The 26,888-nt window shown below is 42.6% G+C and overlaps 1 protein-coding gene across 1 annotated transcript in view; it reads left to right on the top strand.

Moving 5' to 3' along the window:
* Window positions 1–26,888, top strand: part of LOC145764311 (titin-like) — a 208,059-nt gene that overhangs the window by 122,226 nt on the left and 58,945 nt on the right. Inside the window, 25 exon segments of the mRNA XM_082575929.1 lie at window positions 158–300; window positions 1,107–1,236; window positions 1,382–1,502; window positions 1,691–5,460; window positions 5,827–5,933; window positions 6,168–6,780; window positions 7,209–7,308; window positions 7,882–8,033; window positions 8,252–8,390; window positions 8,945–9,081; window positions 9,419–9,647; window positions 10,071–20,813; window positions 21,322–21,571; window positions 21,991–22,095; window positions 22,189–22,411; window positions 23,417–23,578; window positions 23,808–24,014; window positions 24,156–24,329; window positions 24,495–24,617; window positions 24,899–25,077; window positions 25,170–25,287; window positions 25,559–25,666; window positions 25,883–26,062; window positions 26,189–26,343; window positions 26,476–26,620. Of these exon segments, the coding sequence (XP_082432055.1) occupies window positions 158–300; window positions 1,107–1,236; window positions 1,382–1,502; window positions 1,691–5,460; window positions 5,827–5,933; window positions 6,168–6,780; window positions 7,209–7,308; window positions 7,882–8,033; window positions 8,252–8,390; window positions 8,945–9,081; window positions 9,419–9,647; window positions 10,071–20,813; window positions 21,322–21,571; window positions 21,991–22,095; window positions 22,189–22,411; window positions 23,417–23,578; window positions 23,808–24,014; window positions 24,156–24,329; window positions 24,495–24,617; window positions 24,899–25,077; window positions 25,170–25,287; window positions 25,559–25,666; window positions 25,883–26,062; window positions 26,189–26,343; window positions 26,476–26,620 (18,513 nt within the window).

Raw genomic sequence — 26,888 nt, 5'->3', positions numbered from 1 at the left:
GCTGCACAGCTCTTCTGCTTCCATAATCATGACTATGATTGCCACGCAATGTGAAGAGTAGCGTGGCTATCTGGCGATGATTACCTAGCTATGTTTTTCAACTAACTATTGATATGTTTGTGCTACGATAACTTAATGTATTGTGACTTCATATCAGGTGCACCGAGCATGCAAATGCCTCGCGATGAAATTGTTCTTGTCGCTGGTGAAAAGCTTCGAATATCTGTCCCAGTGTCTGGTCACCCGTTTCCTAAGGCAGAGTGGACCAGGAATGATTTACCTATAAGTGACCATGTCAAGGTGGGCGTTTATAAACTTCCAAGCGTGTGACTAACTGACTATTGCATTAGAAAGTCGATTAAATCGATTATAATTACATCCAAGTGCCCCTCTTCTTATAAATGCATGCGAGACTATAATTTACTGATAGGCTAGTAGACTACTTCAGCATTTTCAAATGTCGCCTACATTTGTAAGCATGTTCCCCTTACGTGTTCCCCTTACGACCATCAGCACTCTTGATAACGCACCATGGCCGATCTTCATAGCAACTGTCCATACAAATCTTCAATATATCCGCTAAAGTTATGTAGGCTAATAAATTTATAGCCTATATATGTTTATTTGTTTTGTAACATTTTTTATTTTTTTATTTTCCCTTTATATCTTAAATTTTTCTGAAGGTGTTGCGACCGTGCCAAATTTTTTTCAACTCAATAACTTACTTCGATCACAAGCACGTTTTAACGTTCGCGTTTTGTCGCTTCTACCTTTTTCTTGACCTTTGCTATGTTGACGTGTATTGTTTTGATATGATGGTCAGAAATAAAAAAACAACTGAACTGATGTCTCAGACTCCATGATTGCTACTTCATGTAATGTAAAGTAGGGGCTACGCTTTTCATTGCTTTTTTCAATTAATATTGTGTTTGCTCTGTTAAAGAAAGCTAAGCACTTTTGTTTAAAACTGCTGTAATATGTGTTGACATACAAGTAGTAACCTACCACATAATATACTTATTATTACTTATCTTACTTCATCAATGACCACCTGTTTTCTATTTAAAATATACTTTTTGATGATTAGTGTCTGTCTTTATCAACAGACATCCGTTGAGGATGGCTCTTGCATGGTGTTTATTTCCGAGACCATCAGAGGAGATGGAGGAAGATACACTTTAGCCCTTGATAATGGTGTGGACAAAGCAACAGCATGGTGTCACGTGACTGTCTTAGGTAATATATTGTTGTACATATTGCAGTCATGCTTTTCGACAAGCGTTTAATCGCTAATGGAGTTTTTATTCATTTTGCTTTTCATTCTGCTTGACCGACTTTGTTCGTCAACACTTACATTTTAACCTCTATTTTAAATTTTTAGATCGACCCAGCGTTCCTATGGAGTTTGTTGCTCAGGAAATAACAAAATCGTCTTGCTTACTTTCGTGGGCAGAACCTCAAGATGACGGAGGGACAGAGATATTGTTTTATTCTGTGGACAGGTATACAATTTGTTTGCCAGAGATTAAACTCATGCGAATGCTCTCAAAGTCATTGGAAGCAGACTTTTGATCGCCATCTGACAAGTGCAAAGGCACTGAAAGTCATCTTGGTGTAACTTACTAATAACATTACGTTTTGCAATTACCGGTAGTTACCTTTTTACTACAGACTGTTCTTTTGCTTACAGGCGAGAAGCTGGGCGTCGCACGTGGACTCCAGTTGTGGCTGAAGTGAGAAAAACGAGTTGGAAAGTAACCGATTTGCTTCATAGGAACGAGTATAACTTTCGTGTAACTGCTAGCAACAAAGTGGGTGCGGGAAAACCCGCTATGTTGGAGAAAGATATAATGGCAGTTGATCCTCTCTCTCCTCCTTCTGCTCCTCAAGAGCTGACAACGAGTGAAGCCAAAGCTAAATCCATTGTGCTTACATGGAAGCGTCCGATCGAGGACGGGGGATGTCCTATTACTGGCTACGTTGTTGAAATGAAACAGAAAGGTGCTGATGATTGGAAGCAAGTGATCAATGACCACAAATCAACATCTGTCACTGTGCTCGGTCAAGAAGAAGGCAAAGAGTATTTTTACAGCGTCGGCGCTATGAACAGAATTGGTATTGGAAAGAAATCCGAAACTTCACAGGCTATCTTGGCTGTTGATCCACTTTCGTCTCCCTTTGTGTTGATGGATGAGTTATCGCAAAAGGGGGTGGAAGTACGAGCAGACAAACGATTGAAAATAGAAGCAACTTACGGGGGAGTTCCTCGCCCGACAATCACGTGGGTTCAGCATGACCAATCAGAAGAAGGAGCAGTGATTAGTAGTGACGACAACAAAAATATTGAGACTCTTGATTCTACAACAAAACTAGTGACATCTAATGCAAAGCGGTCAGATAAAGGAAAATATGTGATAATGGCAGAAAATAGCCAAGGAAAAGCTTCAGCTGCGGTTCTTGTGAACATTCTTGATGTTCCAGAGTCATGTAAAGGACCATGGTCGTTCGAGAACGGGACTAACGAAGCTGTCACTGTGTTGTGGAAAATACCTAATGATGATGGGGGCTCGGATATTATCAACTACGTTCTTGAAATGAAAGAGACTGGAAAGAACATGTGGACCACTGTATCAACGACCATACAAGGACCAAAGTTGAGAGTCAGTAAGCTAGTGGAAGGGAAGGAATATATTTTTCGAGTTTGTGCAGAAAACAAGCTAGGAAAAGGTCCTTGGCTTGTAGCCGCTCCGTACATAGCTAAACTTCCATTTGATCCTCCTGCCGCTCCTGACCAACCTATTGTCATCGATGTCTCAAGAAAATCTATGACAATCAAATGGACGGAACCTCAGGATGGTGGAAGCACTATTGTTGGGTACTGGTTAGAGAAAAAGGAATCTTCCTCTTCAAGATGGGTTCGAGCATCGAGAGAGATGATTAGAACAAAAGAGTATCAACTATCAACTGGGCTTAACGAAGGTTCTACTTATCAGTTCCGTGTCTGCGCAGAAAATGCTGCCGGACCTGGGAAATTTAGTGTACCGAGCGATTACCAGACATGTGAAGATCCTGTTTCGCCTCCTTCTGCCCCTATTAAGTTACTAGTTGACGACACCACGAAAAGTTCAATTACTCTCGCCTGGACTCGTCCTGAAAGTGATGGAGGGGACAAGAAGTTGAGGTATCTGGTAGAGCAACGTCTATCTGATGGTTCGTGGAGTCGTTGCAACGATAAGGACTTGGAAGCCACAACGTTCACTGTCGATAATTTGGTTGAAAGCCAAATGTACTCGCTCAGGGTGATAGCTGCTAACCGCGGAGGTGAAAGCAAACCTGCTCTCTTCCCTGAAACCCCTGCTCGTGATATGATCGATCTTCCTCACATCGAGTTGGATGCTAAGATCGTCGACGGGATCACAGTAAGGGCCGGGATGAAAATTGTGCTTAACGCGAAAGTGACCGGTCGACCATATCCGGATGTGACGTGGACGAAGAACGGTGAGGATGTGACGGACCGATTAACAGTTAAAAAGACTGAAGAAGGCGTAACTGCAATGGTGCGAAAGTGTGAGCGATCTGACAGAGGAGAATACAAAATTACTGCGAAGAACTTGTGCGGTACGAAGAGTGCCACTTGCGATGTCATTGTACACGACGTTCCTGGACTGGTGAAAGACTTGAAGCCAGGCGCAGTTTCCAAAAGTTCGATTGTTATGAAGTGGCACGCGCCCGACGACAACGGTGGACTGCCGATCAAAAGTTATCACTTGGAAAAACGTGACATGTCAATGCGTGCATGGTTGAGCGCGGGAAGCACGGACAAATTCACAAATGAAGTGACCAATGTGCTGGAGAATTCTATTTACTCGTTCCGAATATGTGCTGCAAATGAAATTGGTAAAAGTCCGTTTGTAGAGTCGGTACCTATCTTGTGTCAGGAGCCTATTGTTGTGCCTAGCCGTCCTGAAAGCGTGAGGGTTGAAGCCATTAAAGACACCAACGTCACTCTACGATGGACTACCCCAAGATCTGATGGGGGAAGCAGAGTGACTGGTTATAGGGTTGACCTAACAGAGGAAGGAGCAGAAAAATGGATTCCTTGTCACCAAAACTGTGTCACTGATACAGAGCTATTGATTGACGGACTTGAAACTGGAAAGAAATACGTGTTCCGCGTCGTCGCAATAAACAATGTTGGCGAAAGTCAAGCTGCTTTGAGTCAGTTGACAGAAGCCAGGGAGCCAGAATCAGCACCGGAAGTTAAAATAGATGTCGGCATTAAAGGAACGCTTCAAGTGCGCGCAGATGAAGCAATTTACATCCAGGCATTCTACTCCGGAGTTCCTGAACCCGAGGTGACGTGGATGAAAGACGACAAGGAAGTTGAAGCCAGCGATACTCTTCAACTTCTCAAGAAGGACGATTCCCTTACTGTATTCATAGAGAAGTCGACGCGATCGGACTCCGGACGATACATGGTGCTAGCAAAGAACCCGGTTGGGAGCAAACAATCCCGATGCACTGTCGTCGTTCACGATGTTCCGTCTCCTCCTGTTAACTTCAAAGCGGATAACATTACGTCGGATCACTTGACGTTGAAATGGGTTGTGCCTTCCGATAACGGAGGTGCAGAAATCCTGAATTACATCGTGGAAAAGAAAGAGGGAAACAAGAGTTGGGTGCCACTGAGCACAACCGTGATTGATACAAAGTACAAAGCTACTAAACTGACAAAAGGAAGCGAATACCAGTTTCGAGTTGCTGGCGAAAACAAATTTGGGATTGGAAGATATTCTGAAACTTCCAAAGTGATTGCAAAAGATCCGTTTGATATTCCTGGACCTCCATACAAACCAGTCACCTCTGAAGCAGCAAAATCATCTGTGACTGTCACCTGGCAGCCTCCGGCGAGTAACAATGGCGCTGAAATTGAAGGATACTGGTTGGAAATGCGCGACAGCGAATCGAAACGGTGGAAAAAGGTTAATCGTTCTCCCATAACGAAACCCCCACTTGTTGACTGCACGTACAAAGTCTTGAACTTGATAGAATCTTCAGAATATCGTTTCAGAGTTGCCGCTGTCAATAAAGCCGGTGTGGGACCAATGAGTGAGGAATCCGATCCCGTTATTGCTGAAGACCCTGTTTACCCCCCTTCTACACCCTCTGCGCCTGAAGTCACTGACGTCACAAGTGATTCTGTGTCTTTACACATAAACGCATCTTCAACTTCTGGCGAGAGTGCAATCGACGGGTATATAGTGGAGTACCAAGATGAAATCACATGCAATTGGGAGAAGTTTTCTACCAATGGCGAAAGTGTGACCAAGGATAGAGATATTGTCGTCACTGGTCTAAGCACAGGCATGAGATATAAGTTCCGTGTAACTGCTTCCAACAAAGCCGGTGAAAGTACCCCTTCGCAACCAACAACCCTGGTGGAAGTCAAAGACTTAATCGGTTGGTTCATGTCTTTAATTGAATTAATAAATTATTTGGTTTAGAAAAGTATTTGAATGGATAGAATGTTTTTTCTAACCAATCACAGAGTTTAGCTTTTCTTGAAAGAATTTTTCTGTGTTATTTTGGTGGGTCTGGAAACCTAAGTTTTCTTGTTCTTGCACAGCATTCATGTGTAAATCAACTGTTATATTTGTGGGAAAAATATAAAATGTTTGCATCAAAATTTGCTTTAGCACAGAGATTCTTAACTATTTCACTCCACTTCCTAGGTGAAAAAGAATCGGGCTGATCATATCACCTGATTTTCGTGCATATTGCGAACATTACCAGCGTTACTTCATATAAATTTTATGTACTTTTCAGAGCCTCCTGTGATCACTTTGGATGTTGGTATTCAGAACAGCTTAGAAGTTCGCGCTGGCGCCTCCATTAAGCTCCGGGCAACTTTTAAAGGAAGACCGACTCCAGAGGTGATGCTTACATTCTAGCCAGGTCAAACGTGAAATATACTTTGCTGCACAACATATTTTGCATGTTCTGTGTAACTTAAAGGTAGGCTACGTGATAGAATATAAAGCCACGTAGCGTATACTTGCAGTGTTGTTACGTTGCTGCTTGTTGTGATCAATAACACAGAAATGTTATCAAATCTAAGAAGATATTATTATGGTTATGGTTACTCATTTAGTTGATTTTGTTGGCAGGTAAAGTGGATAAAAGACGACAATCTTCCTCTGCGAGATGATGCAATTGTCAAGACAACGGCGACAACATCTGATGTGAAGATAACGCAATGCAGTCGAAACGATTCTGGGAGATACAGCTTTGTTGCGAAGAACATCGGCGGAAGCAGGACGGCTTCATGCAGAGTTTTAGTCAAGGATACGCCTGGAGCGCCTGAAGCACTCGTCGTTTCCAATGTGACAAAGAAAGCGGCAAAATTGTCATGGAAGTCACCTAACCAAGATGGTGGATCAAAGATCCAATCCTACATTGTTGAAAAGCGTCGAGCCGATGGAAGAGGGTGGACGAAAGCTTCGTCACCTGTCTCGACGACTTATGTCAACGTGCTGGATCTCCAGGAAGAGTTTGAGTACTTTTTCCGGGTGTGTGCAGTCAACGCTATTGGACAAAGTGACTTCGCTGAAACTACAGAAGCGATTCTTGCCCGAGATCCCACGTCGGTTCCCAACCCTCCTTCCAACCTGAGGGTGACTTCCGTATCCGGAACTAGTGTCTCACTCAAATGGAACATTCCACAATTTCTTGGAAACCTTCCTGTAAAGACGTACATAGTCGAAAAGGTTTTGTGTGAAGGTAATGAACGTGCTTAACATTTGATTGAAGGGATCTTTATCCTCGAACTGAGAAAGCTTCTTGAAAGGTTAATCCTGGCAGTTTCGCGTACTTGTAGAGGCTTTGAACCACTGACGCAGGCCCTGTCACCGAGATTGACAGAGCGAAGTTTCTGATTGTTGAAGTGCTGCTGTCTATGAACTCCATCCATTAAGTGCCGATGAATCGTGAACTATCCTTGAAGTGCGTTGCTCAAGCGCACACCCCAAGAGTCGCGATATTTGATTAAATCTTTTGATTTTAATTTGCTTTTGCTTATGATTAAATCTAAAATTAATGAAGTTTCACATCGAGTTTTTTCAACATTCCTTAATCTATTTGAGGAAGTGTGTACTGTAGATTGTATGAATTTCTCTTGCATACCAAGGTTTGTTATGTCACGTGAACAGGTCAGTCCGTTGCCGACAAGAAATTAGAATCACAGAAAAGCGACAAAGAGCAACCGGAAGCTATCTCTGAACCCTCAAAGCAATCGCAAGCTTGGAGCAGGTAGATAATGTTGGGACTTGCATTCAATCTAAAAAAACTCATTAAACTTAAGTAGCTCGATGCCGGAAAATACGTTGCTTGCAAATGCAAACTTGCCAAAATTGTCAAAACTTGCCAAAATTCTTGTAGAGTATATAATGGAAGATTAACTCAGTCGTATGAATTTTGTTGTTCGAAGAAGTGAATTGTTTTGCTTTTGTGCTTTAGGATACTTGATAAAAGTTTACAAAATACTTGCGAGAGGCAAAAGCCGAAGTTTACGTTTTTTAAAGTGATGCTGACAGCATCTGGTGAACTTACCGTTCTCAATACTCTGGTCAATGTTGCGTCACCTGACAGTGCTCATCGCGGTTGTCACCTTCAAATTGTGAATCTATCTTCACTTACGTTGAAGTCATATTCTGATTGTTAGATTTGTTGCTAAACATCAAAAATTTTAACAATTTTTAATTTAAAAAACAAACCATTTTAAGCTAAAAGGTTGATTTTAGACAAACCTTTTGAAGAAAAATGTTTTGCAGAGTAAACTGTCTGCCGTTTCATTCAAAATTTCCAAATTATTTTGTTTTTCAGTTGCAATCCCGGAAAACTAACTGATCTCACCTTCACTGTGGAAGGATTAGTTTCTGGTAGTAAATACAACTTCCGAGTTCTTTGCGAAAACGAAATTGGAGCAAGCCGTCCTTCTAATGAAGTCGGTCCAGTCTTGTGCAAGGACGACATCGGTAGTTGCTTCCAAACAGCAAAATCCGTCATTTTTACATTGATTCAACGTCTGCAGACATTGAATCAATGTAAAAATGACGGATTCTGCTGTCTGGCTTGTTACACATTTATGAATTCCTTTTCACGATGACAATCTGGGAAGTTAATTTCCAATTTAATTTTGATGGATTTATGGCTCTTGTAGACTTCGAATAATCTTCTTTGTTTTCACTTCCAGTCTACCCAACTATTGACGTCATTGAGTTCAAGGAGTTGGACGAAGGGGCGACTGTTGATTTATTCGCAAAGTACAACGGAAAACCAAAGCCAGAAATTGAATGGAAATTTAACAATGAAGATATAGCAAGCTCAGACAGGTACGTTTTGTTTTACACAAGTTTACACAAGAATTTTGACCATTGTGAAATGCGAATGCATTGACAGCGTTTATAAATTATTGGTTGTTCGGAAACTACGTGTTAACAGCATCTACAATTTATGCATTGCTCTTGAAGCGAACTGCGGTCACAAAGTATCGCGCTTTCGGTGTTTCGCGACAAAGCACTCTTGTTTAAGTTGATTAAAAACTAAGATATTTAGCCGATGGAATATGTTTCTTATTTGCCTGCACTAATAGCTCGTTCGACAAACACCTGGTTCCTTTAGTTTTAAGAAATCACGATATCATGAGAAATTAAGAAATTATTATACTGTTCTAATCTATTGATGTGAATTTGATTAACACTCAACAGGGACGGCTTACCATTTTGTTGCGACTAACACATTGAATAGTCTGCACACAGAAATCTTGCTGACTGGGCCTGTGTCAAGTGGTGACAAATGTAACACGTGGGCATGCAAAATTGCTGAAAATGTGCATCCAAATAAAGTTTTTTCAGATGCAACTAACCATGAAATTAACCGTTTCTAGACTATCGATCGATGTCAGCGACACAACGTCTAATCTCGTCATCATCAAAGCCATGCGACAGGACTCCGGTGAATACAGCATTTCAGCGAAAAATTCCGCAGGAAAAACTACCAAAGTTATTAAAGTCAACATCTTGGGTGAGAACGCACATCGTTGATAGAAATACTACCTAAGCTATGTTCCAAAAGATCGTTCACTGTTGGTGTTTCCCTCTCTCTTCGTGTTGCTTTAAAGAAGTCTGGTCTTCATCCCGAAATATCAGAGGTCAACCAGTCGTCTGCAGTGACTCCTCCATTCCTATCAATTGTTGTCATTTTCAATTTTTAAGTTCCTTTTTGTCAGGTCATCATTCTTCATGGTGTCTTCCCATGCTTTCTTTGGTCTTCCTTTTCTCATTTTTCTTTTCTCTTTTCTCTATTTTCTGAGATACCATGTTTACAATTACACTTAATCATTTTTCTACACACTTACCAGGAAAACCTTCAGCGCCCCGCAAACCGTTCTCTTATGACGCCGTCACGGCGTCTGAGATCACATTGTCGTGGATACCACCACAGAATGATGGAGGGAGTAGAATCACCGCCTACACGGTAGAGCGGAGAGAGGTGGACCGGGACTACTGGCATTCCGTATGCGATACTAAGGATCTTTCTGCAACGGCGTCGGGGTTGAAGAAAGGAAAGTTTTATATGTTCCGTATCAGGTAAAAACAGTTTAGGGTTTAACGTGAATCAAAACGGAATGTAATAAAAACAGAATATATAAAAACACTTCAAAAGCATTTTAATTTTACTACATCCAGTATCCATCATCACTGAGAAAAGTTAATTGACATTTGCTATGAATAGAAATACTTGGAATACAACAAGATACAAACTAATCGTAAAATCATTTTAGAATTGAACCTAGAAACTCAAAACTTTATTTCGACGACAGAAACACGTAGTTGGCAACTTCTTTTAAAGTTAAAAAGTATTTACAAATTTCAGAGAAGTGTTGCACAGCAGTGTGAATAAATCGGTTTTTTTATCGATCTGTTTTGACAAAGTCATTGTCACAGAGCATTAAAACATATCCGAACCTTATACGCTACCTTTTTTTGTACCGCTTTTTCTTTTGTTTCCAGGGCAACTAATAAATTTGGTTCAAGCGATTGGACGGAATCTGACGAGGCCTGCGAGGCACGAAATATGTACGAACCCTCGAACTCCCCTGGTCAGCCATCTGTCATGGGTGTGTCACGTGATGCGATGACCGTGTTCTGGGATGCTCCCGAAAATGACGGAGGATCTGTTATCTTCAATTATATTCTGGAGAAGCGTTCGCAATCTAAGCGTAAATGGAGCAAAGCAACCAGCGATGAAATTGGAGGAACACAATACCGTGTGAGAGGATTGCGAGAGGGCCAGGAATATATGTTCCGTGTGGCTGCACTCAATGCAGCTGGGCAGAGCGAATTTTCTCCTCCAAGTGACGCTGTTGTAGCTTCTGCACCAGTTTCTCCACCCGGCCCTCCGTTTATAACCGTTGATGACGTCAGTGATTCCACTGTGACCTTATCCTGGACCGCGCCAGACAGCGACGGAGGTTCAAAGGTGAAAGGTTATATTGTGGAGTATCAGCTAGACGAGACTGAAGATTGGGTGAAAGCCACTACACACGAAATTAGGTCAACTAATTTTGTAGCTTCCAGCCTCACTCGTGGCAGAGCTTACAAGTTTAGAGTTACTGCTGTGAACGCAGCCGGCATGGGAGAACCAGGTTACGTCGACCGACTTATCACTGTAGAAGAAAAAGTTGAAATCCCAGATATTGTACTTGACGCTTCTGTTAAAGATGTGGTCATTGTGAAAGCTGGAAGCGTAATCAAGATACCATTGTATGTCACTGGCCGGCCAACTCCTGAAATTACTTGGAAGAAAGATGGCGACGAACTACCCGAGGAAGCTAAAGTTGGTGAAGCAAAGAACGCGCGCGAGTTGGTGATAAGTCATTGTGAACGTAAGCATTCTGGGAAATATGGCATTGCTGTTAAAAACATTGCTGGCGAGAAATGTCTCGAGGTTAATGTGGTTGTCCAAGACGTCCCTGGGCCATGCATTGGTCCAATAGAAACGGAAAATGTCACCAGAGACACTATAGGATTTTCTTGGAAACCTCCAACCGATGAGGGCGGATGCACTATCACCAACTATGTAGTAGAGAAACGAGAGTCATCACGACGGTCTTGGACTCGGGTATCGATGACAGTGACCAGAACAAAGGCAGTTGTTCAAGGCCTAATAGAAGGAGAGTCTTATATGTTCAGAGTTTCTGCCGAGAACATACTAGGGGTAGGCCCTCCCATAGAAACACAATTACCTCTTATTGCAAGAGATCCTGTAACTGAACCAGGACGCCCTGATGACTTACGAGTATCGGATGCTTCGAGAAGCACCGTCAGTTTGGAGTGGAAGCCTCCAAAGACTGACGGGGGACAACCGATTGAAGAATACATTATTGAAAAGCGATTAGTTGGCCAAGAGCGTCATATACCGGTGACTGGTAAAGTGATTCATGACACTAAGGTGACTTTGGACGGCTTCAGTGAAGGCGACAATTACGAATTTCGTGTTATTGCGAAAAACAAGAGCGGTGCAGGCCCTCCCTCCTTCCCGTCTAAGCCAGTAGTATGCAGGGATGTCATTGAACCGCCTACACTGAAACTTGATTCAAAACAGGCCCTTACCGTTCGTGTAGGAGAACCTTACAGAGTCAATGCTTTTATTTCTGGGCGTCCAACTCCAAAAGTGACCTGGGAAAGGAACGGCAACGTCATTTCCTCAGATGATCGACTTCAAATTAAATCTGATTCGATTTCCACTGCGGTGGAAGTTCTCAAAGCCGCTCGATCGGACAGCGGTATACACAAGATTACGGTGATAAACAGCGGTGGCCAGCGTGACGCGAAAGTCAAATTGTCAGTTGTTGACAAGCCGACTCCGCCATGCGACCTGTGTGCGGCTGAGGTGACACGTGACCATGTGTCGCTTACTTGGAAACCCCCACAGGATGACGGTGGATCAGAACTATTAAATTACGTCATTGAACACAGAAATATCTCCAAAATGATGTGGACAACTGTCAATTCCACCACTTTGAAAACAGAATTTCGGATCAGTAAACTAACCGAAGGAGCGGAATATATTTTCCGAGTCATGGCAGAAAACGCTCAAGGCTATTCAGATCCTGCAGAGACACAAGGAATTGTTGTCAAGGACAGATATCGCGTTCCAGACGCCCCAGACGCTCTTACAGTTAAAGAAGTGCGAAAAGATGCTGTGAGTTTATCATGGAGTAAACCATTTGATGGCGGAAAAGCAATATTTAATTACGTTGTTGAAAAGCGTGAAGTCAAGAGCGAAAGATGGGCTCCGGTAAGTCGTGAGTTGATCAATGAACCTCGCTACACAGTGACAGGATTGCTTGAAGGTAATGAGTATGAGTTTAGAGTGGCAGCTGAAAACAGTATCGGAAATGGAAAGTTTTCTTTACCTTCTAACCAGGTTAAAGTGGAAAACCCCACCTCTAACCCAGGTCCACCTGTCAATCCTCAAGTGAAAAGCGTTTCAAAATCTTCTGTACAGGTCGCTTGGAAAAAAGCAAGACATGACGGAGGTGCTCCAGTTTTGGGTTACATTGTTGAGACTCAAAAGGCTGGAAGTGAAGCGTGGAAGATTTGGTGTACGCAAGAAACACAAAAAGATACTTCATACACAATTCCTGACTTAACAGAAAATTACGAATATAGAATACGAGTGACTGCAGTTAACAAAGTTGGAATGAGCGAACCTGCATTTGTTAAAGGCTCAATTATAGTTAAAGAGAAAGAGGAACCGCCTGAAATTGAGGTTCAGGCAAGCATGAGTCGCGAACAAACCATTAAATCTGGCTTACCATTTTCTTTGGGCGCGGTTGTAAGGGGAATTCCATTTCCTTCGTTGACTTGGCAAAGAAACGATCAGCCGATACCTTCTGATGATCCTAGGTTTGAGCGCAGTGAAAAGCATGGTGTTGTGCTACTGAAGATTGACAAATCCACGAGAGACGACAGTGGTCGCTACACTCTCGTCGCTGAAAACAGCGCTGGCAAGAAATCAGCGTCTAATATGGTGAACATTCTGGATACTCCTAGCGCCCCACAACATTTACGAATAAGCGAACTCCGTGCAGATTCTTGTTATTTGAAATGGAAAGCTCCTGCTGATAATGGTGGTGCCATCGTTGCCAGCTACAAAGTTGAAAGATTTAATGCAGATTCCAAGATTTGGAAGCCGGTATCAATGGCCGCTAAAAAGACGAGCATCATGGTGAAATATCTCACGGAGCGAACTCAGTACATGTTCCGTGTGGCGGCAGAAAACCAGTTTGGTTTAGGACCAGCTACTTTATCAGAGACGGTGACTGCTCGAAATCCTATTCACCCACCTGGTCCTCCTAAGACCCTTGAGGTTTCTGATGTTGATAAGAATGCGATAACAATATCTTGGAGAAAGCCCGACCGTGACGGCGGGGCCGCTGTATCAGGATACATCGTTGATTACGTTGAACTTGGCTTAGAAAAAGATCTCAACGATTTAATGAAAAGCGGTATACAAGTTGATACTTCACAAAAAGAATGGGTCAACTACAAAACTGTGGAAGATACCAATTGCTCTGTAGAGGGTCTCAAGGAAGGCTATCTTTATAAAATGAGAGTTCGTGCTTGCAACGAGGGAGGTGAAAGCCGGCCTGATCAAACCAACCCTGTCGCCCCACGACAGAAGCTTGCCGCACCGTCCATTGAAATTGACGTAAAGACACTTGAAGGTCTCACCGTTCGAGCTGGTAGCACAATGAGAATTCCGGCTAAGATTCATGGAATACCAGCTCCCGTAACAAAATGGATGACCGCTGACGGAAACGATGTGGTTTGTGATGATAGGGTTGCCATTGATGACGACAAGTCTTCTTGCACTTTGATCATAAAGCACACGCAAAGGCTTGACACTCAAGAATATGGCTTGGTTGCGAAAAACGAAGCTGGTACCAAATCTGTCGCAATCTGTGTCACAGTTTTAGACAAGCCTAGCATTCCTATTGGCCCAATTGTCATTGAAGAAAAAACTCCAGAATACGCCATTATATCTTGGATGCCTCCGAAAGATGACGGTGGGTCTCCTATCACAAACTACATAGTTGAGAAGAGAGATAAAGACAAACAGACGTGGGGTCTGGTCAGTTCTAAAGGTACAAGAACTAAATGTAAAGTGCCGAGACTGATAAGTGGAAAGGAATACATATTCAGAGTTCAAGCTGAAAATAAGCACGGGGTTAGTGATTCTTTAGAATCAGCCCCAGAAGTGGCGAAGCACATGTTTGATGCCCCCGAAGCACCAACGAAGCCTGTCGTTAGTGAAATTACCGAATCCAACTGCACCTTGCATTGGAAAGCGCCTCCAAGTGATGGTGGTAGTCCCATAATGGGGTACATTGTTGAAAAATCAGACAAGGAAACTGGAAAATGGTCAAAAATTACACGCGAGTCCTTGCTTGGGCACACCATGCGTGTCAAAGGTTTATTTGAAGATAGAGAATATTCCTTTAGAGTTATTGCAGAAAATCGTGCTGGACTAAGCAAACCATCGGAACAATCTTCTTTCTTTAAGGCCATGCGTCCCAAAACGACTCCAGGACCCCCGATAAATCCAAAAGTAACTGATCATGATCGGTCATCTGCCACCCTAGTCTGGAGTCGACCGATAAAAGATGGTAATTGTCCCATTACTGGATATTTTATAGAATGTATTTGCTTAGGTTCTAAGCCTACTGACACGAAATCCAAGGAATGGGTTCGGATCAACGAGTCTCCTGTGGAGCAATGCACATTTCGTGCTCCAGGACTTAAAGAGAATTGTGGATACATATTTAGGGTGTTGGCTGTGAATGAGGTCGGGGAAGGAGATGCTCAAGAAATACAAACTTCAATTTTGATCAAGGACATCATCGAACCCCCGGACATCTCATTAGATGCATTTATGCTTGGAAAAGTTACATACAGAGTAGATCAAACCATCAAGCTAAGCGCCCGCATCCACGGCCGTCCAGAACCTGAAGTAGAGTGGACAAAAAATGGAGATGTGCTTGATGCAGAGAGATTCAAAGTAGAGAGATCAGCGATCGGAACAACTCTACTTTGTCGGGAAGCGCAGAGAGAAGACAGTGGTTCTTATATGATTAAAGCAAAAAATGTTGCTGGAGAAAAAATGGTAAAAATTACTGTAAATATCCTTGACAAGCCAAAGGTCTGTAAAAATCTGAAAACTAATTACGTCACTAAAAATTCGTGCGTCCTCACTTGGGACCATCCGGAAGATGATGGCGGTACTGAGATCATAAATTATATACTGGAAATGAAAGAGCCAACTTTACCAGGTTTTTCATCATTGGGATGGACTATCTGCAGCGCAGAAGGGACCAGAAAGATGATAAAGGTTCCGTTGCTTGAAAACAATGAATACTTTTTCAGAGTTACCGCAGAAAACAAATGTGGTCTTGGTCCAAGTTTAGAGACAAAGTCATCAGTGTTGGCATGTGACCCCGTGCAGGTATCCCAAGCACCCCGCGGCTTAAAAGTGACTCATAAAGGCAGCAACTTTGTTGATTTCAAATGGGAAAAGCCGGAGTGGGACGGAGGAAGTCCGATCACCTCCTACCAGGTCGTTGTCATGAAGCGAGGTACAAAGGACTGGAAAGAAATAAACGTCGAAAAACTTACTTGCGAACATAAAGTTTCAGATCTTGAGGAAGATTTTCAATATCGATTTGGCGTTATGGCTCGAAACAAGGCAGGCCTAAGTCAAATTTGTGTCATTGATGATTACGTCACTGTATGCGAAGACACCAAAGCACCTGAAGTTGAAATCATCAGTAATGTCACAAAAGGAGAAATATTAGTACGAGCAAACAGTGACATCATCATCAACGCCAAGTTATCAGGTATTCCAGTGCCCGAAGTGACGTGGACACTAGAAGGACAGGACCTTTACAAGGTTCCTCGGTCAAATATAAAGGTTAATGAAGAAAGTAGCCGCATCACCATAGGGAACGCAAACCGAGCCGACTGTGGCCTTTACACGGTGACTGTTAGCAACAAGGCTGGCAGTGCATCGGCACAAGTTAAGGTCAACGTCCTTGATGTTCCAGGATTTTGCACTGGTCCGATTAAGATCTTGTCTTTAATGAAAGATCGCTGCACGGTTGCTTGGGAACCACCGAAAGACAATGGCGGTTGCGAGATTGTTGGCTACCTTTTAGAGAAGTGTGAATCCAGCCGAATGATATGGTCAGTTGTCACAGCGTCTGTAACTGCTTGTACCTATCCTGTACCGAGATTGCTAGAAGGAAACGAATACCTGTTTCGTGTTAAAGCGGAAAACAAAATAGGACTGGGTCCAGGAATCGAATCTTCTCCTGTGGTAGCAAAGAGTCCTTACAGCGCTCCAGGTTTTCCTCATTCTGTGGAAGTTAGCAAAGTTGGTAAAACTACGGCAACTGTAACTTGGAAAGTTCCTGAAACTGATGGAGGTCGCGATATTTCAGGATACTACATTGAAAAGCGCGAAAGAAAAGGTGTTAAGTGGTCGCCATGTAATACCAAGTCAACCACCGATGCACGCCTGAACGTTATTGGTTTGTCGAACAACATCGACTACCAGTTCCGAGTCGTGGCTGAGAATGAAATTGGGGTTGGGAAGCCTAGCGACCCGACAAAGATTGTTACAATTAAAGAACAAACAGAAGTTCCCGGGCGACCCAGCAATCCCAGAGTGGTTGACACTTCCAAGAACTCGGTAACGTTATCCTGGGGGGCTCCATTGTACGACGGGGGAGCAAACATAATTGGCTATGTTGTTGAATCTAGCGTAGAAGGCTTGGACGATTGGAGCAAATGCAACGTTGGAGCGGGAACCCTTCGTACCACAGAATTCGTCGTGCCAGGTCTTCGGGCAGAACAAAGCTACGTGTTTCGAGTTGCTGCAGTCAATGAGGTTGGTCAAGGTGACTTTGAGACGGTCAGTGGAGCGGTCCAACCAAAGGAAGTGCTTGAAGAACCAGAAATTGAAATCGACGTAGACATGCGACGTTCCGTAGAGGCAAAAGCTGGGTCTACGATTAATTTACTTGCAACTGTTAAAGGTCGCCCGAAACCGGAGATCAAGTGGTCAAAAGAAGGCGATACTCTTGCGCGATTTGCTGACGTTGACATCACTGGCAATAAAACATCAATTGCTGTTCCAAATTGTACCAGAAGTCATTCTGGAAGGTACACGCTGACCGCGTCGAATCCTAAAGGAACAAAATCTGCCAATTTTAATGTTAAAGTCATGGACACGCCTGGACCGGTATCGGACATCAAAATTAAGGACGTCACCTCTTCATCGGCACAGATTTCATGGGGTCCCCCAGAGCTGGACGGATTTTCAGACGTTTTTAATTACGTGGTTGAAATGCGAGATGCTAACAAAAAGACGTGGTCTGTTGCAACAGATACTTGCCCAAAAATGTCTTTCAAACTTACTAAACTAACTGAAGGAACTGATTACTACTTCCGGGTAAAGGCCGAAAACAAGTTTGGACTCGGAGTTCCATGTGAAACTAACAGACCTACAACTGCCAAGAATCCAGTAACCGAACCCGGTCCCGTAAATAATTTAAAAGTTGTCGATGTAACCAAATCAACAGTTCAAATGACGTGGCGAGAGCCCGATCATAGTGGAGGAGGCAATATTGTGGGATACGTAGTAGAATTTCAAGGAGAAGGTTCTCCTAACTGGGTGGAGTTTCGTACTGTTATCGATACTTCGGTGTCGGTTGTAAATTTATCCAACAAGAAATACAAATTTCGAGTCAAAGCTAGAAATGAAGAGTTAGAAGGGCCTTCCAGTGAAACAGACGTAGTAGAAGTAAAAGAACCAGCAGAAGCGCCGAAAATATCTCTTCCTAAACATGTGACTTGCAATGCAGGTGATAGCGTAACTGTAGAAGCTCTTGTTTCTGGAAAGCCTCATCCTACATCATTCTGGATGAAGAAAAATGTTGAAATAGTGAACAGCGAGAGGTTTTCAGTGCAAAAAACATCCGATGGTTCGTCATTGACGGTTAGCAAATCCGTTCGAAGTGATTCTGATGAATACACGATCGTATCGGAAAATGTTCATGGAAAGCAGCATTCGTCTGTCAAGGTTGAGGTTTATGATCGTCCAACTAAACCAGTAGGCCCAGTAGAGGCAAAAGATTTGGGTGTTGACACGGTAACCTTGGTCTGGAATCCACCTGAAGATAACGGTGGTTATCCAATTACTAACTATATAGTGGAACAGTCTGAAGCTGGTATGGCTGGCTACAAAGTGCTCAGCAGTACAGTGACTCGAACTGTTTTCCGCGTAAGCAAATTATTGAAAGATCACGAATATGTGTTCCGCATAAAAGCTGAAAACAAATGCGGAAAGAGTGATGGATTGACATCTTCCCTTGTAAAACCAGCTTATCCCTTCACCACCCCAGGAATGCCAGAAGACTTGAAGGTCTTGAAAATTGATAAAACGTCAGCCACCCTCAGTTGGAGAGCACCAGAATCAGACGGAGGGAATTCGTTGAGAGGCTACAATGTAGAACGTAAAGAGCTGAACAGTCTGCTGTGGACGCCAGTGAATAAAACGATCTTGAAAAGACGTGAGGTGGTTGATAGCAATCTTCTTGAAGGCATTGAATACCAGTTCCGCGTGCAAGCTTGTAACACAGCTGGGGTCGGACCTTTCACTGAACCAACCGATGCAGTTGTAGCTCGCAATCCCTGTGATGCACCAGGACAGCCGGAAGTGATTGATGTCACCAATGATGGTGTAGAATTGAGCTGGGATGCACCACGAAGCAGTGGAGGCTTTAAAATCGTTAGTTACATTGTTGAGATGCAGAAACTTCCTGATGAAAAATGGTTTAAAAAGATGGTTACTAAAACATCTGATACAAGCATCATCCTTACCGGTTTGGAAGAAGGCGAAAGATATTGTTTCCGTGTTTTGGCTAAAACTACAGTCACTACCTCAAAACCATCTGAGCCTACGACACCAGTCGTGATTCGGCAAACACTGACCGCGCCATCAATCACCCTGGACGAGTCTTGTCGGACCAACGTTGAAATTCGAGCCGGACAAGAACTTGTTATGGGTGCAACTGTAACTGGTAAGCCAAAGCCTACTGCTCTTTGGACTCTAAATGGCGAAGAAATAAAATCAACAGCTGCCAGGTCAGTGACCAGCGCGCTTAATCGATCAATGGTTCATATCAACTCGTGCAAGAGATCAGATTCAGGTAAATATATTCTAAACGCAGAGAACAGCAGCGGTACATCATCTGCTTCTGTGATCGTTCGCGTTCTTGATGTTCCAAGCGTGCCACAAACCCCGGTAAAGTTTTCGAATGTGTTGGCCAACCGCGTAAGCTTGTCTTGGTTTCCCCCTCTGGAAGATGGTGGTGCTCCTATCATGAATTATATTATAGAAAAACGAGAAACTTCAAGGCCAACATGGGCGATGGTGAGCGGAAGTACACCAAGCACGGAGCTAACAATCAGCAAATTGATTGAAAATCATGAATACGAATTCCGGATTTCTGCTGAAAACAAATATGGAGTTGGAGCTGCGCTAGTGACTGAATCGGTGACTGCTAAAAATCCGTTCAGTGTCCCCGATGCCCCCGAGCCACCTGAAGTGACCAATCCCAACAAGGAAAGCATGACAATTTCATGGAAAGCACCATTTGACGGTGGAAAACCAATTGCAGGATATTTTGTTGAAAAGAGAGAAACTAAAAGCTTAAAATGGTCAAAAGTGAACCGAGAGTTACTCACAAGCCGAAGCATCAAAGTCTCAAAGCTTTCGCACGGTGCAGAATACGAATTTCGAGTTGCTGCTCAAAATGCGGCGGGAATCGGTAGTCCGAGCGCTCCATCTCGACCAGTGATGGCGGATGATCCTAAATATCCTCCAGGACCACCTGCTTTTCCCAAAGTGGCTGACACTACTAGAAGTTCAGTGGAATTAACCTGGGGAAAGCCAGCTTATGACGGCGATAGCAAAATTACAGGATACGCGATTTTTATGGGAAATCCTGAAAGTCCTGATGAGTTTAAACTTGTTGCAAAGACTCACGGCACTAAATATATCGTCACTGGTTTATCGAGTGGCCGCCAATATAGATTTGGCGTTAAAGCGATCAATGCAATTGGTGAATCCGAGAGAAGTGATATTGATGGGTTTGTCATTCCAAAAGATATATTAGAGCCTCCATCTATAGATTTAGATGCGGCCTTGGCTAAAACTCTTATTGCGAGAGCTGGCAACACTATTCGCTTGTACTGCAGCATCAAGGGAAGACCAACCCCTAATGTCAGCTGGGAAAAATTGAACAGCGAACTATCACTTGACCGCGTCGACATCAAGAACTCAGACTGGGACAGTTTACTACTCATTCCCTCGTGCAACCGCGACGACAGCGGAAAATACGTCATCACTCTTGAAAACAGCAGCGGTAAAAAATCTGCGACAGTGTCTGTTCGTGTCCACGATACTCCCGGTCCTCCTGGACCCATCTCCTTCAAGGAAGTGACACTGGACTCTGTATCGTTTTCCTGGGAAGCTCCCGACAATGATGGTGGTTCGCCCATTATCAACTATATTGTAGAGAAGCGCGAACCGATTCGAAAGTCATACCAGACCATTACTACACAATGTTCCAGGACATCGTTCACAGCGAAAAATCTGGAGACGGGAAAGAGTTACTTCTTCAGGTTGGCAAAGTGGCTTAAACTTATTCACTTATTACATACTGCGCATAATTAAACTGAATTAAAATTTGCACTGTTTTGTAGCTATGCTCATTGCTCATATTGGCAAAAGCATAAAACAATGAAGCATAAAACAAACTGACGGTTTTCACTTGTAATGTCCGTATCTAATCAGAACTAAATCTATAGTTTACAAATATGCAGTTTCTTGTTGTTATGAGCTGTGTAATTAAAGTTGCAAGAATAAAGGATTTCCAAAGGTGTGTCCGTGAAATGCCCGCACTTTGTCTTGTCTTGCAATAGTTTCACTTCTGAATAGAATTTCTTATTTTTATACAAACTGAACAAGTAATCAAAGTATTCAGTTAAAAGTTGAAAATTCACCTACAAAGCTTTCAAAGCTTCGCGCAAACCTATACTTCATAAAGTGGTTTGTGGTGATATGAGAAAAGAAACGTATCGTGTCATTTACGACATTAGTCTAAAGTGGCATGAACTGTACCTTCCACAGAGTGACTGCTGAAAATGAATTCGGCATTGGAGTTCCCTACGAGACATCGGATCCTATCAAGGCCTCGCAAGAGCCTGGCCCGGTCCAGAAGCTTGAAGTGACCAACGTAACAAAGTCTGGAGCGTTGATGACTTGGCAGAAGCCTCAGCACGATGGCGGAAGCAGACTAACAGGCTACATTGTGGAGATAGCCAGCAAGGACCAAGACGACTGGACCGAACTTGGAAATGTCAAACTTTTCAGTTTCAAAGTAAGTGTTGTATAATTGTTTCAAAAAGCTTGTTACATTTTTGTGGTTTCATACCACCACGGTCTATTCCATTATTGAATTTATGCTATAGCATACTGCAAGTTCGTCAGTTAATTTGGGACAAGAAATTATATTTTGTGCCAAAAGCTAGAATTTATGTAGAAAAAAGAGCGTAAATACAAATCAATTAAGTAAAAAAGTCAGCACTTTACGAGGTGATATGAAGCGATTTTGCTATAAAAGTTGTTGTTTTTGCATTCTTACTTTGAGTATATTGTTGCCGTTATGACACAGAAAGCATGACACTTTGAGTAGTTGAAGTTCGGCCCACTGTAGATAACTATAGTCTGCTATGGTTGAAGCAATTTATCAGCCCACTCACATCTCAAACACATTTTAATAATGGTAACCTACCTTAGGCGACCAACTTAAAAGAGGGCAAGGATTATGTCATTCGAGTGTCTGCTACAAACGAGTCTGGAACAGGACAGCCTCGAGAAAAGAGTTTCACGGCGAAAGACTTGGTAAGTTCAGCGCGACTTTGCCATTCTGTAGCTTTGAAGTCATGAAACATTTCTATGGAATAAAATGTAACACGCTTGTTTTTCCGTTTTTAGGTTATATCTCCAAGCTTTGACCTTAGCGAGCTTCCTCAACTAACCTTCAACGCCAGGGAGGGTACTTCGGCTAAATTGAAGATTCCAGTTAAAGGATTTCCTCAACCAACAGTCAAGTGGTCACGAAATGAAGAAGATTTAAGCGAGGATACGCGTGTTAGTGTCGAGAACACAGAGATTTCTACAATTCTGATGATCAAGCAAGTTCGAAAAGAGGACGGAGGTAAAACATAAAATTGCTTTGTATCCGTTCAAAGACTATAAAGCAAATAAAAACTCGAGCCCCATACTTACGTAGAATACCTAGTTGTCTTAAAATCATTTTTTTTTAATGTGATCAGTGATCTAGATTTTAGACCTCAGCGCTGTCGCAATGCCACCTTAGAAAATAAACAAACAAAATTAATTCTAAGCAGAAAAAAATGTTTTAAATGTGTAGTCCAATAGCGAATCTTCATGCTCGTGGGGTTGAGAAAAAAACTCAGTTGGGAAAAATGCTTATCCTCACCTAAAAATTCTTTTTGATGACCCAGATAAACGGTGCGTTGTACTCGTTATACTTTTGAGATGCACATCGCACAGTAACCGAGAATGGACGAAATATTTGAGATAAGGCAAAATCTTCTAAATTCCTTCATTATCATCAACAAAAGATTTCTTTTTGTAGGAAGCAAATGGTGAAGCCAAGCAAAGTAGCAAGAGCTATTTTGAATAGTAGCTTTGCGGTAATTGTTTTTCAAAATCAAAACCGGGTTCGTCCCAATAGATCAGTTGGTTAGCGCGTGACTGCGTGAACGAAGATGCTTAAAGATCATGCGGCGCTGGTTCAACTCTCGGGGTGTGCTCTTGAAAAATGCACGTTAAGTACTGCTCTCCATTCACCATTGCTCTCCATTGGAATAATTCCCCGGCAACAACACTTTAACGATCGGAAAATTTCAATCTGTCAATCTCATTGACCGGGCCAGCGTTAGTGGTTCAATGCCTCTACAAGTACGCGAAACTGCCAGGATTAACCTTTCAAAGAAGATTTCTCTGTCCGTGGATAAAGATTCAATCAGTCATTAGCTTGTACCCATAACCTTACTTCAAGGGTATCTTTGTTACATTTTTTGTTTGTTGTTTAGGGTGTATTGTTTCTGTATACCTACACTACGGCGCTTTTAAAAATACTGTTATATCTCAACATTTGAATAGTCATTAAAAAATACTATTCTATTCTATGCAGGAAAATACACAGTTGTGGCAACTAATACATCCGGCAAGAAATCGGCTACGATTAAAATCTTGGTTGTCGGTAAGCCTGGACTTCCTCAAGGTTCTCTCAATGTGTCCGATCTAACCGCTGAGTCGGCCACTCTTACCTGGAAACCGCCATCTGATATTGGAGGTTCGCAATCTTTGCTTAACCTTGTACTGTATATATAAGATGAGTATTATTCTTGAAACAATGTAATAATTATACTGAGTCATCGTTTTGCACAATCAATCTCGTATTGGAAAGTTAAAAAGTAGTTATTTAATCTTCGTATCAATCAGTTTTATATTTTTCTGCTATTACATATTTTGTCGTTTTGCACAGTATTACTCTCGTATTTTATACTAACCTTGAATTTCAGGATCTGATATCACCAATTACATCGTTGAGAAATGTGACGTGAAGACTGGAACGTGGTCGCTGATCACTTCTTCTGTGTCAAGACCGACCTGTCGCGTTATCGGCCTGATCGGCGGCAACGAATACATGTTCAGGGTGATGGCAGAGAACCGATTCGGAGTTAGTTCGCCACTGAAATCGGAATTAGTGGTTGCTAAATACCCCTTCAGTAAGTCACTGCTTTGAATACTGCTTGCCTTTTGACGTTTTGTAAGAATTTCACTCTGCGGTTGTAACTGTATTGCAACAACCAAACTTTTCAGATGTCCCCGGGTTGCATATGTGTTTTAAAAACCGATGTTTTTTTCAGATGTCCCAGGCAAACCTGCCGCGCCTGATGTGAACAATTGCAAGCGAGATTCAATGACTGTAGAGTGGAAACCCCCTCGGAAAGATGGTGGATCAGAAGTGACCGGATATCTTGTTGAAATGAAGGAACGAAATTCAATTCTGTGGAAGAAGTTAGCACAAGTTCACGGCACAGGTTAGTTTTGTTGTCAGCCAAAGCTGTTTCATCGCAGTTATTGCGAATACATTATGACGTATATAACATTGAGCTTTTGATGTTTGATGTGATTGCATACTGAAGTGCTGTAGCCTAAAATATCGAATTTTCAATAAAATCAAACTCGTCTTACAACTGTTGCAGACTATCGAGCAAACGGACTAACCGAGGGTTTGGAATACCAGTTCAGAGTAAGCGCCATCAACCTTGCGGGGAACTCCGAACCGTCTGAACCTTCCGCCGCAGCTCCAGCTCAAGATCCAATAGGTAATGAATTTTAACTCATGGAATATTTAATTATTTATACCCCACGACCCAGTCTTTTCACTTTTCTGTTTACATGGCCGGCTGCTTACCGAATAAATCACTAAACCTTATCGATCAGAAAACACGACTCCAAAGCGAGAGGATTTTCCAAGTAAACGCTCTCTTCAAACCTGTTCACGTTTCATTTTCACTTCTGAGGCTTTCGTTGAGCTAACTATGAAATTCAACATCTCATCTGATTCAGGCAATTTTACCAAATTTCCACTATTATTTGATTTCAGACTCTCCAAGCAAACCGATGGTTTACGATTCTACAAACGAAAGCATTTCACTGAAATGGGATGCTCCAAAGTTCGACGGTGGCCATCGCATTTGTGGATATGACGTGGAACGACGGAATCTCCCGGCAAAGAACTGGGTGAAATGCAACGTGGCAAATGTTTCCTCGCTGGATTATCAGGTTTGTTCTTTACTTGGTTTAAATTTGGGATTATTTGCGTGAAGAATACTCAAGTCAATGCGTTGAACCTTCTTTCGTTACAACTCATGCAGGTTACCAATTTGACTCCTGGAAATCGATATGAATTTCGCGTAATAGCAAAGAATACCGCCGGAGCTTTGTCGGAACCATCTGAATCTTCTGGAGAAATCGTTTGCAAGGAAGATTACGGTTTGTACATTGCACATATAACAATATACTAGGTTATGTGCCAGTTTGAAATTCGGGACAAGTGAAACTACCAAATGCCAGACCTATAGCTTATTTCAGGTTCAAAGCCTCTACAAGTACTCTGTACAGAACTACCCAAATTAAAATTTAATAAAGCTTCAGTATGAGAAGAACTATTTGCCTGATAGTTCAAAATGCAAACATTCAGAGCACTTTAAGATTTGCCATTTTCACGAGTTGATTTTATTTTGACATGAACGGTCTTTTTCAGAGCCGGCCGATGTCCGCTTTGACATTGCTTTGATGGAGGGCTTGCTCGTCCGTGCCGGAGAAGACGTCCAGCTCAACGCCGTCACCGAGGGGAAACCTGTTCCGAAAGGTAGTTAGGATGCATTAAGTACAACGTATGAGTTTAACATGAACTCATAACATGGTCGACTAGCATAGATAAAGTAAAGAAATAAGCTTGCTATACCTCTGCCTTACTTACGCTACTACTGTATGTGTGGATTGTATACACTAAATCCTAACGCAAACTTGTGTTTAGTTTCTTCTAGTAGGGAAAACTGATGAGGCGCTTTGTGTGTTGTTGCAGTGACATGGAGTAGAAACGACAAAGAATTGAACATCACTGACGACGTGAGAATCGAACGAACAATTGCGCAAGCATCGATAACGATCAAAGACATAAAGCTTGCCGATGCTGGCGATTATGTTGTCACAGCTTCCAACCACTATGGGTCCAAGTCCGCGTCGTGCAAAGTGCAAGTGCTAGGTGAATATTGAGTTTTTGTTTATTGCCGGCATGTTATATAAACTTTCAGTGACTTTTACACGACAGTTCTTGAAAAACTAAGAATTTAATGGTGTGTTAATGCATTTTTACACATGTCTTCCTCAGACAAACCAGGCCTAGTTACCGGTCCAGTCACTGTCAGTGACATGACGTCTACAAAGTGCAAGCTTAAGTGGAAGGAACCGAAACAGAACGGGGGAAGCCCCATAACGAACTACGTGGTCGAGAGGCGGGAAACTAGCCGAACGCTTTGGACTTTAGTGAGTTTCAATATTTCCTTTAATAAAATGTATTTGTGAGGTAATAGACATTTCAGTCACGCTAAAATGATATCGCGAATGCATTGTATTCTTTACAAGAGCTTGGAAAATTTACAATTATTTAAAATATAGGTCGGGGATGCTGGTCCGCAATGCCATATTTCATGCCCAAAGTTAATTGCTGGGAACGAATATGTGTTCCGGGTGGCCGCTCAAAACAAATACGGGATCGGCCAGGCTTCTGAATCTTCGCCCGCTTTGTGCAAGAACCCATACGGTAAGTCGAGAGGTGTTTCGTTGAACCTAAAATTACAAGCCGTTGCATAGCAACAGCTGATCGTGAACAACAAGGCCCGACATTGTCGCGATCAACTGTCCGCCCCGATAGCTCACTTGGTTAGCGCGTGGCTTCGTAGTTCGACTCATGGGGTGTGCGCTTGAGCAACGCATCCCAAGGAATGCTCTCCATTCAGCGGAACCTAATGGATGGAATAATTTCCCGGCAACAACGTTTCAACAATCGGAAACTTGATTCGGTCAATCTC

Source organism: Aplidium turbinatum, chromosome 2 (genome assembly GCF_918807975.1).
Source record: "Aplidium turbinatum chromosome 2, kaAplTurb1.1, whole genome shotgun sequence".
Classification (NCBI taxonomy): Eukaryota; Metazoa; Chordata; class Ascidiacea; order Aplousobranchia; family Polyclinidae; genus Aplidium; species Aplidium turbinatum.
This window is presented reverse-complemented; position numbering and strand designations above follow the sequence as displayed.